The 15,056-nt window shown below is 44.1% G+C and overlaps 1 protein-coding gene across 1 annotated transcript; it reads left to right on the top strand.

Moving 5' to 3' along the window:
• Positions 1-6,232: 6,232 nt before the first annotated feature.
• On the top strand, positions 6,233-12,206 carry LOC138750508 (uncharacterized). The gene is made up of 2 exons (XM_069912585.1): positions 6,233-11,502; positions 11,608-12,206. Exons 1-2 carry the CDS (start codon positions 11,155-11,157, stop codon positions 12,022-12,024), a joined length of 765 nt encoding a protein of 254 aa, XP_069768686.1. The 5' UTR covers positions 6,233-11,154; the 3' UTR covers positions 12,025-12,206.
• The last annotated feature ends 2,850 nt before the right edge of the window (positions 12,207-15,056 follow it).

Genomic DNA, 15,056 nt, shown 5'->3' with positions numbered 1-15,056 from the left:
CCTCCTTTACCTTGCCTCTCTTTTCTTCTTCTATTTCACCATACTCTTCCTCTTCTTCTTCCTCTGGGTTGACCATCTGTTGTTTCTTTGCTGCCCTTTCCTCCTCTTCTATCTTGTTTCTCTTGTCTTCTGTGGTCTCTTCTTGCTGCAGGTGTTCTGCAGCTGTCGTTGCCGGCTGTGGAGATCGACTCCCCAGCTGGTCCCCCCTCCCGTCGGTGTGTTTTTTTGTATGCGCATCGCGCATGCGCGAGGAGTCGCGCATGCGCGGTTGCGCACTTTTACTCGGCTCTGTGAGCCATTGTTGTAGTTCTTTTTCTACCGACCTGAGGTAGTGGGGTCTTCTCTCCACAGCGGGCCTCTTCGGACAGGTAAGGCCTTCACCTTTTTCCTCTGTTGTCTTCTCTTCCTCTCTTCTTTCCGTTGATTTTGATTTTTCTCCTTTTGTCTCCATCTTCTTTCCACCTTTATACTCACTTTTCTTTAACTTGTATTTCTGTGCCTTTGTATTTTCTCTTGTTTTTCCCGACTTTTCTGGAGAGGGCTGGAGTTCACCGTCCGGCCACTACTCCATCACGTGACTCCTCCAATTTAACTATATTATCTGATGACAATTTAACTACATTGTCTTTGACAAACCCTACCTGATTGTTACGTAAAAAAATTTGGCAAATAATTCACTAACCTATTATCTGAAACTTTTGACACCAATCTATAATCAACATTTAATAATGATATCGGTCTGTAAGGTGACACTTTTAAAGAGTTCCTTTCTTTTTTTAGGTATAACTGTAATCAATGCTTTTGAGAAAGATTCTGGAAATACATCCATTTTAGTTGCTTGTTTCAAAACATCTTTATATAATGGAAATAATAAATCATTAATTTTTTTATAAAACACCACCTTAAATCCATCCTCTCCAGGAGATTTCCCATCAGGCATCGATTGCAAAGCTTCTCTCAATTCTAATTCAGTAAATAAAATATCTAAATTCTTTACCTCAAATTCATTCAACACTGGCAAATTTAAACTAGATAAAAATAAATCAATTTGATCCATTTTTTGATAACCCTCTGACATATATAAATTTTCATTAAATTTTAAAAATTCATCAGTATTCATTTATGTAATTTCTCCATTCTTCCTAATAGCATTAATTGTCCTTGATACTTGCTCAGTTTTATGTTGCCATGCCAAACCATATGCACTCTTTCTCCCAATTGATAATAACATTGTTTAGACTCCAACATCATTTTCTCATATTTATACGTTTGTAAATTATAACGTAATTTCACTTTAGATAAATTTATCCTTTCATCCTCTGTATAATTTTTTTCAATTTTTTTCTCCAAGCCTTCGATTTCCTTTTCCAAATTTAAACTTACGAATAAATAGTTTTTTTCTCTCTTAGTTGTATCGCTAATAATTTGTCCCCTCAAATATGCTTTTAAAGCATCCCACAAAATAAATTTATTTTGAACTGAATTTTCTTTCATGTAAATAAAAAATAATTTGATCTCTCATCTACTAAATGAAATCTGGTCTCTTCAATAACTTTTCATTAAACCTCCATCGATAAGCTGTCTCAGTTAATTCAGTCCCTAAACATTTAATGAAGGATATGAGAATAACCTACTTTTATATTCTGCAAAATTAAATCTACTTGTAAATGCACAGAAATCAAAAATACATTTATTCTAGAGAAAGAATTATGCCGAGCTGAATAAAGTGAATAATCTTTCTCAGTTGGATTTAATTTCCTCCAAATTTCCACTAAATTTAAATCCTCCATCATCTTAAACAGTCTTTTTGCCATTTTAGTTCTTTCAACAATTTTTGGAGATTTGTCCAACAAGGGATCCAAACAACAGATAAAATCTACTCCGACTAACACATTCCCATATGCCTGATTCGAATTTAAAAATGTCCCTGAAATAAATGTCTGATCATCTTCATTTGGTGCATAAACATACATTAAAGTCCAACTTTCAGAAAAAAATCTTCCAATTAACAATCAGTACTCTTCCAACATTATCAAAAAAAAAATCCACAGCAAAAAGTTTTTTTTTATTAACTAATATCACCACGCCTCTAGTTTTAGAGTTTAATGAAGAAAAAATTACATGTCCTGACCAATCTCTCTTCAACTTCAAATGTTCTTTTTCTGTCAAATGAGTCCTTTGCAAAAATACAATATCTACTTTTAGCTTCTTTAAATTTTTATTTTTTCTGCCTTTTTCTCCATTGATTGTAATTCAAAAGATACATTTTTACGTATCAAAATAGCTACATCTTTAGCCTTAGAATTAAATGAAGAAGAATATACATGCCCAACCCAGTTCCTTTTTAATTTCACGCTTTCCTTCACATTCACATGTGTTTCTTGTAAAAAAGCAATATCAATTTTCATTTTCTTAATATACGCCAAGACCCACGTATATTAATCTAACTATTTAATCCTCGAACATTAAAAGTAGCAAACCTCAACTTTGACATATCTACTATTATTACTAAATACCAATAATATCTTTATATAAAAACTCAAATTAATGTATATAGGCCCTCCAATAAAAAAAAACACAAATTAAAAACTAAAAAAAATAAAAAATTAAAAAAATAAATAAAAAGGAAAAAAAAAGAAACCCCCCCCCCCAAAATAACTACCAAAAGGTAGTAATCCCCTAAACAAAAATTGGGTGTGGGTCACCCACCAGTGGCTGATGACTAGTAAAGAATGTCCAAATCTCTCCTTCCCCAGCCAAACAGTCAGTAACATCAAAATATTATAAGAACAAAAGAAAAAATAGAATAAGAAAATTCTTTTCACCCAAAAGACTCCAATCTCGAAAATCCCATTTCAGAATTTGGATTCTTTCCATTCCTGTTTTTTTTCCCATTTTTGTCATTTCTTCCTTTTCCAGAGCTACCAAAGTTTTCTTTAGGAGATAATGCTGGACTATGTCTTTGTCCTCTTATATCTGGCCATGAGTCAGCAAAAATCATTGCTTCACAATCAGTTTCAAAAAACCAAAATTGATAGACTCCGTAAAACACCTTCAACACTGCAGGGTAACGAAAAGTAGACTTATAACCTTTATGCCACAAAACTTCTTTAACTGGATTGAATCGACGTTGACCTGATGCATTTCCAACAATGGAGACATTTTCCTGTGTGCTCCCTCCATTGAAATCAAAAGGCTTTCTACTTCTTGGGAACACGCACCTTCTTCCGGGGAATGGGTAATTCCAGCGCCATCCTTCATTTGGTAGCAATAGATTTTTTTTCAGCCCCCACAGGAAATCTTTGGGGTCTAGGCAATGAAGAAATTGAGCCAGGGGCTGTTTCAGGTCGTCTAGTCCCCAGATCCTCAGCACTTCGAAAATGTATATTCTTATGAACTTGAGGTTTAATCTTTTTACCATTAGTGGCCATAATAATTCCTTGATACTTTAAACTAAAATTTAAAAAGTTTAAACTTGAAAACAAAGGGTTAAAAAACAGGTATTTAAAAGTCTGGCCAGAGAGGTCGAGATTACATGTCTAGACTCTACGCTATCTTGCCACGATCCCTACTTTTAGCTTCTTAATATAATCTATCACACATTGCCTTTTTATTGGGTGATTTAAACCCTTAACATTAACAATTGTAAAATTTAAATTACTTATTACAACTTACACAATGGCACCCAATCTTTCACAATTAACTTAAACAAAAACCCTCAACCAACAATAAAAAACACTTAAATCCCCCCCCCCCGAAAAAACTGCAACACACTCGAGACACATACCCCAGACACATACCCCAACAATCACACACCTCCCACACACACACCCTACACACAACCCCCAACACGCATCCCCAGACACACACTCCACACATACAAGGCCCGACGAACACCCCCCACAATCACACACCTCCCACATGCACACCCCACACACAAATGCACATCCCAGGAACACACCCTCACACTAACAAACTCCCACACATACACTCTGCGCGCGCACACACACACACACACACACACACACACACACACATATCCCCCATACAAATACTCCCCCACACACAACCTCTGACAGATATACACAAACACCCTCCCACACTCACACACACCTTCCACACCCTCACTCCACAAACACCCAATGCACCCACAGTCCCCTTCCCACACTCCACACCTACACATATACCCCGACGCACAACCCAGAAACACCGCCCACATACACCCCTCACACACACCTTCACACATGACCACCTCCCACACACAACTCACAAAATCAACTCCCAGCCACACATCCCACACATAAACGCACACTCACACTCACCCAATACAACCCCTAGACAGAAAAACCTCCCACACACATACCCGTACACACATCCTCTCACACTCAGTCCCCCCCCACACACACCCACCCACACCCCATATACCTCTCACGCACACCCCCAAACACACACACACCTTCACACTTGACCACCTCCCACACACAACCAACACAAAATCAACACCCAGCTACACACACACATACACGCAAACTCACACAATACAACCCCTACACTGATAAACCTCCCACACACATACCCGTACACACATCCTCTCACACACACAGTCCCCCCCACACACACCCACCCACACCCCATATCCACATACATACTTCCCATCCCCCCATATGCACCACCACACATACCTTAGAACATACATTAACATTCATACACTCCCACAAATACATGCACACACAGCCACTCCAAAATACTTACCACACACACATCCCGCATGCACACAACCCCACACATCAGCCCCAAAAAACATGGCCCCAATGGACATCCCCCACTCACTCCCCACATACACACCCCACACAATCATAACCCGATAGTCTTCCCCACAAATACAGTAACATTCCCGTCCCACACACACCCAACACAAACCACACACACACCCATTGATAGACCTCCACCCATCCCCCAAACACATACCCCACATACACACCCAGCACATGGACGCCCCTCCATATTCACCACTGCATTCACACCCCTGCACTCACATCCACACACTCGCACCCTCCACACTTCCAACGCCTACACTCACACCCCTGGACACACAACCCACACACAAACCCATTCCCAATCATGCCCCCTACACACTCCCTCCCTCGCATGCACTGCCACACTTATTTCTCCGCACACACACCCTTCACACCCTTGACACAAACATTGCCAGACAAATCCCACCATGCACACGCACTAATGCGACCCTGCACAAACACCTTCCCACACATCCCTCACACATGCACTCCCACTCACATGGCCCTACACACACATCCCGACCCACATTCCCCTACACACACACACCCCATAAATACGCCCACACACACACTCCCTCATACAACCCCCACACACACAAACCCGCAAATCCACCCACCCACACCACCCCACACATATTTCCCCCACACTCATGTGCTCACACACACACACACACTCATTCCCTCCACGTATATCACACACACACACACACACACACACCAACCCTCCATATGCAAACCCCACACAAGCCACACATCCCATACCCACACACACACCTTCTATATTCAAATCCCCCACACACACAAACCCCACTCATAAACACCACACAAGCACAAAACCCCTAACACACAAACTCACACACAAAAACCCCACACAAACACAAACAACCCCCACACTCCAATCCACCCCACACACAAACCCACCACACACACTAACCCTCCACACATACACACCATACTCACATCCCCAAACATCAGAGACTTACCCAAATTCCCCACACACACAAACCCCAAAATAGCGCCCATGGTGGAAGTGAGGGCATTGGTGCCATCGCTGATGGAGGGAGGGGGGTGGTGCCGTCGCTGATGGAGGGAGGGGGGTTGGTGCCGTCGCTGATGGAGGGAGGGGGGGTGGTGCCTTCGCTAATGGAGGGAGAGGGGTTGGTGCCGTCGCTGATGGAGGGAGGGAGGTTGGTGCCATCGCTGATGGAAGGAGGGGGGTGTTGCCATCACTAATGGAAGGAGGGAGGTTGGTGCCATCGCTGATGGAGGGAGGTTGGTGCCATCGCTGATGGAGGGAGGGGGGGTGGTGCCATCGCTGATGGAGGGAGGGAGGTTGGTGCCATCGCTGATGGAGGGAGGCAGGTTGGTGCCATCGCTGATGGAAGGAGGGGGGTGGTGCCATCGCTGATGGAGGGAGGGAGGTTGGTGCCATCGCTGATGGAGGGAGGGAGGTTGGTGCCATCGCTGATGTGTCAAGTTGTGCAAGATGACGTCGTCATTGACAAGTATGGGGATGGAAGCAGCGCTGACAAGCGGGGTGGGGGCGCATGCAATGCTTGCCATGTCCTATATACGTTGGTGCCCCACACAGACACTGACACACACACTCACCCTGCCACACACACCCACTCACACATACACACCCCCACACACACCCCAAACCCACACCCCTCACACACTCCCCATACACCCATCCCCCACAAAGTCACACCCCTCACAACCACACACACACCCCTCACACACACCACACATAACCCACACCCACACCCCTCATACACACACCCTCACACATGCCCCACAACACACACCCCTCCACAACATCCACCCACCCATCCCACACACTCTCACCCACCCATCTCACACACTCAGACACCCCCACACAGCCCCCTACACTCATCGTCACATACAACCCACACACTCCCACTTACACACACCCCACACACACCTCTCACACACACCCACAAACACACTTCCCACACTCAGACACCTTCCACACTGACTCCACACAACACACAGACCACACACAATTCCCACACACACCCCACACACCCACATACTTACACACACTTCCCACACACACTCCCACTTACACACACACCCCACATCCCCACACTTACCAAACACTCACCCCACACAAACCTCTCACATCCACTTCCCACACACTCAATCCACACACTCAGACAACTCCCACAGTGACCCCACACACACACATCCACACTCCAATAGAATCTCTTTTCTCCCTCTCCCCTTAATCCCGTCTCCGAACCAGATTCTTGTATTAAAAGTAGACTTTGTTCCTAGACGAATATAATATGGGTCTGGAAGTCGGGTTTTAGAATGAAAGGTTCTGAAAATCGTTCAGGATAGGTCCCCCCAATTATTTCGGGGCAAATTGGAAGATGTTCTTTTATATCAGCGACATGTTCTATCAGTGAGATAATTTTGTCGAGTTCCTTCCATTTGACGTCGATGTTGTGCTTTGTACAAATGTCTGCATATATTTGTTCACTTATGGAAAATGGAAAGAAGGAAATGCACACACGCACACATACCCACTCCCACACCCTCCCACACGCACACATACATACACACAACCTCCCTCACACCCCTTCTTACACACGCCACACACATACCTACCCAAAAGGACCCAAGCACATACACTCCACACATATCCACCACACAATCCTACCCACACACCCCACACACAACCCCTCACCCATTCCCTCCATAACCCCACATGCAGACCCCAAACACACACCCCAATCCCACAAAACTCCAGACACACATCCCAATGATTTTGGGGCAAATTGGAAGATGTGCTTTTCTATCAGGGACGTGTTCCATAAGTGAGTTAATTTTGTCGAGTTCCTTCCATTTGACGTCGATGTTGTGCTTTGTGCAAATGTTCTGTATATATTTGATCGTTGATATATTTGTATATATTTGTTCACTGTTCTGTATATATTCTGTATATATTATATATATTCTGTATATACTTTTTCACTGTAAACAAAAGCCCCACATATCTGCACACACACCCTCACACACACACCCTCCCCCACACCCCTTCTTACACACGCCCACACACATTCCCACCCACAAGCAACCATGCACATATAACCCACACACATCCACCGCACAATCTCACCCACACACACCACACACATCCACTCACACGTTCCATCCAACACCCCAATACCCGAACATGCAGTCCACAAACACACACCCAATTCCACACAACTCCACACACACATCCCAAATCCCACACACAACCCCAACTATTTCGGGGCAAATTGGTAGATGTGCTTTTATATCAGGGACGTGTTCGATAAGTGAGTTAATTTTGTCGAGTTCCTTCCATTTGACGTCGATGTTGTGCTTTGTGCAAATGTTCTGTATATATTTGATCGTTGATATATTTGTATATATTTGTTCACTGTTCTGTATATATTCTGTATATATTGTATATATTCTGTATATACTTTTTCACTGTAAACAAAAGCCCCACATATCTGCACACACACCCTCACACACACACCCTCCCCCACACCCCTTCTTACACACGCCCACACACATTCCCACCCACAAGCAACCATGCACATATAACCCACACACATCCACCGCACAATCTCACCCACACACACCACACACATCCACTCACACGTTCCATCCAACACCCCAATACCCGAACATGCAGTCCACAAACACACACCCAATTCCACACAACTCCACACACACATCCCAAATCCCACACACAACCCCAACTATTTCGGGGCAAATTGGTAGATGTGCTTTTATATCAGGGACGTGTTCGATAAGTGAGATAATTTTGTCGAGTTCTTTTCATTTGACGTCGATGTTGTGCTTTGTACATATGTTCTGTATATATTTGATCGTTGATATATTTGTATATATTTGTTCACTCTTCTGTATATATTGTAAATATTCTGTATATACTTTTTCACTGTAAATAAAACCCCCACATACATGCACGCACACACACACTACCACACACACCCAAATGCCAACAGACACTCCCACTCCCTCACACACACACACACACACACACACACACACACTGTCCCTCACACCCCTTCTTACACACGCTCACACATATACCCACCCACAAGCACCCATGCACTTATACCCCACACACATCCACTACACAATCTTAAAAAATCAAACAAAAGATGAGAAACATTAAATCGGACTGACCCGACAGGACGGAGGAACTAAGGTCGTTTGGAATCAGCAGATGCGATAGAATCGGCAATCTCCGTCAGGCCGAGGGACCTTGAAACACCACACAAGTACAAACTAAACTGGATGAGAGGGTCCTTGCAGAGAAATGGATTGGAGTCAATCCACAGGACCCTCAGAGCAACAGAGAGGATCACTGGAGTCTCCCTCTTCCCCATCAGTGTGATCTAGCAGGATCCTTGTCTGAAGAGGCCATGCCAAATCCTGGAGAAGCCCTTTGACCCTGCCCACAGCATCTCTCAGCTGCTCCCATCAAGGAAGAGAAAGGAGGATCAGAACCAGCATCAGCAGGATGAAGAACAGCTTCTGTGCAGGGGTCGGGAGAAGGTTGAAGCACCAAAGGAACTGCTCCCACTCACCATCCGAGTGCAAACAGAGAGCGCATGTAAAATGTTCAATGATGGGAATGTATGGACATGATACTAAGGGCTGAAAGAGACTTGGAACAGGGTTTTTTGTGGTCGATCATTTATTACGAATAAAGTCTTACACGAAAGGGCAAGAAGCAGCTAAGGTTCTTCTTTCCACACAGATCTACTGTTAGTCCTCTAATTCTATGGGAACTGTCGCAGGGTTGTAGCTCCCAGTTGTTGGGATAGGCTGACACAAAGTGGTAGGTCCAGGTACTAATGAGGATGCCATCAGATGGTTCCCCACCCCCCACTCTCTCCCAACCACCACTGCCAACATCAGTTCTTTGTATTACAAATAAAGATGAGTGAAACACAGAAGTCTGCAGACGCTGTGATTATAATTACAAACACACCGACATGCTGAAGGAACTCAGCTATTCTTTCCAGCATTCAGGCCTGAGCCCTTCTTCAAGGAATAAACAGAATAACCCAGAAGCAGGAAATCTCAGAAAGGCTCAGAATTCTGGTTAGGGGACAAATCCAGCCCAACAAAAGGTGTTAATTGGATGTGATAGGGATGAGGTTTTTCATAGCAGGCCGAGCGACCATGTGGTCAGGCGGGCCGAATCGCTGTCCCAGTCAGTTGGTACAAGATGGCATAGGCCCCCCTTCCCTTCTCATGAGAAGCATGCATTTGGTGACACATGTTGCCTGGGAGATGTCGCCACATCCTGGTTGCAGCAACTCCGCAACGCACTGACATCACTCCCCTAGACCAGCGCACCCCAGAGAGGAATGAGGTCGTCCCCTAAAAGCAGCACGAGAGGTTCATATAAAGGCAGTTACTGGTTCACTTCATGCTGTGTGGAGGTGCTTCATTTCAGTAGCACCACCTTTTGCAGTCACGACAAGACCATGAACAGGCTGTCAGCAAGAGAATGGGATGGGGAATTGAAGCAGGTGGCCACTGGGAGATCCCCGCTCTTGTGGCGGACATGGAGAAGTTTGTGTTTATAGGATAGCTATAAATTCCGATGAAAATACAACCAGTATAGGTTTTACTCACTCACAGGCTTCCAGAGTGGGTGAGAAAATACAAGTCTTTAGGCCAGCAAATCTTCCAGACAGGGTTCAATGATCAATTCTTCCCAACAGGGTCCCAACCTCCAAAAGGCAGCCCATTCATATATTGGTTTCCCGCCCAAACACAGCTGATTGAGTCTATTATCTATCAGATGTGAATTGTCAAAAGCTACAGTAAGCGTTCAGTAACCTTAACAACACCTTCCAGTGCCAGCTTGAAATTGTTTCTGCTCAGAGGTTTCGCCCACCATTGTTCACAGACGAAGGTGAATGATGCTTGTCAGTGACACATGGGTCTCTCTGGAGGTTGAACTGATCCCAGGGCACTGAGTTCTGGAGAAATGACCACACCAAATTTGATGTTGCTGAATGGAGGAAACACTTTCGTATGTCGCATGGCACCTTTCACTTCGTGCTGGAACTCTAAGAACCTCACCTGAAGCCGCATAGACGAGGCGCAGCAACCATGGAGCCGGGATTTCGATTAGCTGTGGCTCTGCGCTGGTATGCCACCCCTTGTGAGTATCGATCCATCAGTCCCATCTTTGGAATAGGCATCAGCACCGTGTGCATGGTGGTGCAGGTGGTGACGGCCGCCTTGACGAAGTTCCTCGGTAAACGTCTCATGTCCCTGCCCATTGGAACACGTCTCCAGGAGACCAATGACAGCTTGGTGCAAAGGGGATACCCAATGTGTGCCGGTGCCATTGATGGATCACATATTCCCATTATTGCCCCCAGCTTGCATGCTGCAGCCTACTACAATCGCAAAGGCTGGCATTCAATGGTTCTGCAAGCAGTGGTCGACCACAGATTCTGGTGAGCTAAGCCTTTATTGGTCTTTATCACATCACATCTCAATGTCTATCACTTCACTGTGCTTTCCATTCACGTTACAGCTTCTCAGATGTGTTTGTTGGCCGGGCAGTACCCATGATGCCCGAGTGCTTGCCAACTCTCCTCTGTATAGAAAGGAAGAGGACCAGGGCGGATACCACTTCCCACCTGACGTGAGTGTTCACCCTACAAAGCTCCATGTGTCAATCTTATGTATGCTTATTGTGTCAACGGTCATGTGTATGAATTAACAACATTCTCCATTGTTGTGCCTGCAGGTGTCCAAGGATGTTAATGGAGTGGAGGTTCCAGCGCATCTTGTGGGTGATCTGGCATATCCACTACGAAATTGGCTGATGAAGGGGTTCACACAGCACCAAGGACTGGATCTGGATCAGCAAAGATTTAACAAGGCCCTTAATTCTGCAAGGATAGTGGTGGAACATGCATATTGCCGTCTAAATGGCTGCCGGTGGTGCCTGTCCAACCGTCTGGATATCTCTACCACCTTAGTCCCAGGTGTTGTGTTTGCTCGCTGTGTCCTGCACAATATATGTGAGATTAACAAGGAAGACTTTCTGTCAGAGTGGACGTTGGTTGAAGCAGATGGTCCTGCACCCATTAGCACAGATTGTCGCAATCAGCAGGCCCATGGGCACCAGGCCATCCATTCTGCCATTTTGTCCATCCTGTAAGGGTATGACCGTGCCACCTAGCTCCTAATTTCCACAACTTGTTCCCCCCTCCACCCTCCCCACCCAATGCGACAACATGAGCCTACTGCCTGGCATGTTATGTGTTCTCGTGAAGTAATGGTTGCATATAAATGAGACTTGTGTGCTTGTCAAAAATGTAATAAAAAACATTTTTTGAGAAATCTTATTGCTTCATAAATATCTGAGTTCGATATAGCAATGTAAACATTTCACATTATGTTTAAACTAGATGTAAACCATGGAACGGACAAATCACATTGCAAATACACTCCACACTTGAACACCGCAGAACAAAAACAAAAATGGTAAACACAACAAACACCTCCACCCGGCACCACAGCATTTCTGTGTTGTGCCGATTATACCTCTCGGAGGAGGGTTACCAAGTTCATTTGGCAGGCGCATCCTGCGCATTCAGGTGGCCTTCCGGCAGCCCATATTGCCATTATATGCGGCTTTACAAGTGGGGCATTTGGCCACCTGAAAGTGCCTTTTCTAAGAGTTCCTGTATCTGGCTCATTCCTTGAAGAAGGGCTCAGGACTGAAATGTTGGGAATATATCTTGATCTCCTATGGACACTGAAAATCCGGGCTGAGCTCCTCCAGCTTAACGGTGGGTTTTTAACCACAACATATAGATGCACATCTCAAGACAAGGCCACAAAAATGTGCCACCTGGGAAAATTGCATAACAGGGGCATCTTGTGGTTCCACTTGGCTGCTTCTTACATTATTTGGCCAGGACTTTCTTTGCAAATTTCCCAACACCTATTCTGTGTTTTCTCCAGCCTGTCAATTCAAATACACTTGTTTTCTTACTTCTCCAGTTCTTGGTTTCTCTGCTTCCTGACCTGCTTTTTCCAGCAGTTTTGTATAACTTATATTCCAGCAGTTGCTGTGGTTGAACTTTTACTGATTTAATGAATTGTTTTCATCAGAATCTAAATGTGCTTGAGTCCACGGACAGCCATGTAAGCAAGGGAATGGGATAGGGCATTGAAATGGGTGGCCACTGGGAGATCCAACCTGTTGCAGCAGACAGAGTTGAAGTGCATTAAATGCACCCAATGATTTGGTCACTGCAGCCACCAGTTAAAAAATTCAAGAGGTTCTGCAGTCTGTGTGTCAAGAAATCCCTCTGCACCTCTGTTTTTAGTGGGAATCCTTCAACCCTGAAGTTGTGCTCTCTCGTCCTTGACTCCTCTAACATGGGAGATAATTTTACCACATCTACTGTATCCAGGCTTCTCAACATTCGAAGTGCTTCTTAGGACCCCTACCACTCATCATTCTTCTGAACACCAAGGAGTATAGTCCAAGATCCATCAAACCTTCCTCATATATTAATCCCTTCATTCCAGGAATCATTCTTGTGAATCTTCTGCAATGCCAGCACATCCTTTCTTCAATAAGGAGCCCAAAACTCTCTCCGCTACTGCAGGTGCAGCCTCGCCAGTGCCTTCTTAAGCCTCAACATCACATCCCTGCTCTTATATCCTATTCTTTGCGATATGAATACCAACATTCCAATCAGCTGATTGACCACCAACATGGAAGTTAACCTATGGGGCATCCTGCACGGCGATGCCAAGGTCCATCTCCCCCAGAATTTTGAATGTTCACCCTATGCAATAATAATCTGCCCTTTTATTCCTTCTCCCAAAGTTCATGACCAGACATTTTCCTACTTTGGAATTCACTGGCCTCTTCTTTTTCCATTCTCCTAATCTATCTGTCTCTCTGCAGCCTTGCTGTTTTCTCCCAGCTACCTGCTGCTCTGTAACGGGTGAAGAAAAAGAGATGGCCCCCAGAATTGTTTCCCAGCATTTCTGCACACCTGCAGAAAGCCACATAACACAGCAATCGCCTTCTGGTCGTTCCCCCTGATAGTACAGATTCTAACACCAATGTGTATCTGACCAGAGTGTAGTGTAGGATGACTGTGATTGGCTGAGAGTGTAGCCACACCTACTGGCAGGTCTTAAAGGATTTCTCCTAGCCAGACCAGGTCATTCTGGACTGGTCAACCCACTTATGATATGCTCCAGTCTTTTAGTTAATAAAAGTCTTGGTTTGGATCAACAAGTGTTTGGTTCTTTCGACGCACTCTGCAATGTTCCCCCTTCCTGCACCTTTGCTCTCTGAGATGTGTCACCAGCAGTGTCCTTTCCTTCTGTTCCTCAAAATAGATACTTTATTTTCATATTTCAATATGTGTGCAACTCGGAGTTCACAATATTAGCCAAGAGCTGTTAAAATTCCCAGGAAAACATTGCAAATTATAAAATCTTCTCAAACAATGAAAAACCATGTACAAAAGTGAAAACAGTGACTCCTGGTGGGCCAGGTAAAAACTATCGGGAGATACATAAAAAGGTGCCTTTTTAGAATCTTTTTCTGCTCATGTAGAGAGGGTTTTGAAGGTTAATTGGAAACTATTTTCAGAGGCTTGGACTTGGATGAATTTGTACGGACTGAATGAAGATGATGTTCACTTTGTTCCTGATGCATTTTTATATTTGAATCAATCAATGAGAATATTATGGTTGGAGGAGATTTTAATTGTTGTTTGGATCCGTTGTTGATTAAATCTCGAAAAATTGTGAAAAAAAACCAAAATGGCGAAAAGAATAACTGAGTTGATGGGGGATTTAAATTTAGTGGAAATATGGGAATGGAGGAATCCGACCGAAAAGGAATTTTCCTTTTATTCTGCACGTCATGATTCGGTTTCAAGAATAGTTTTTTTTTGGTATCAGCCCATTTGCAGGGTCGAATCAGACAGGCTGAGTATAAGAGTAGGATTCTGTCAGATCACTCATTATTGTTAATTTCACGTAGTATCGCAGAGATGGTGGAAACCTGTTATTGTTGGTGATTTAATGAAATGTTGTTAAAAAAAAACCTGAAATTATTACGCTTGTAAGAGATCAGATTAGGTTTTTTTAGAAACGAATAAGGGATCAGTTCAAAGTAATTTTATGTTATGGGATACTTTAAAAAAGATATTT

Source organism: Narcine bancroftii, unplaced genomic scaffold (assembly GCF_036971445.1).
Source record: "Narcine bancroftii isolate sNarBan1 unplaced genomic scaffold, sNarBan1.hap1 Scaffold_157, whole genome shotgun sequence".
NCBI lineage: Eukaryota > Metazoa > Chordata > Chondrichthyes > Torpediniformes > Narcinidae > Narcine > Narcine bancroftii.
The sequence above is the reverse complement of the archived record's forward strand: the minus strand, read 5'-3'. Positions and strand labels throughout refer to the sequence as shown.

Bases quoted from the DNA above. Each gene is read 5' to 3' on its own strand.
- LOC138750508 (XM_069912585.1), top strand. From the start codon at position 11,155: ATGACAGCTTGGTGCAAAGGGGATACCCAATGTGTGCCGGTGCCATTG. The intron at 11,503-11,607 runs GTGAGTGTTCAC...TTGTGCCTGCAG, and splicing joins GATACCACTTCCCACCTGAC to GTGTCCAAGGATGTTAATGG.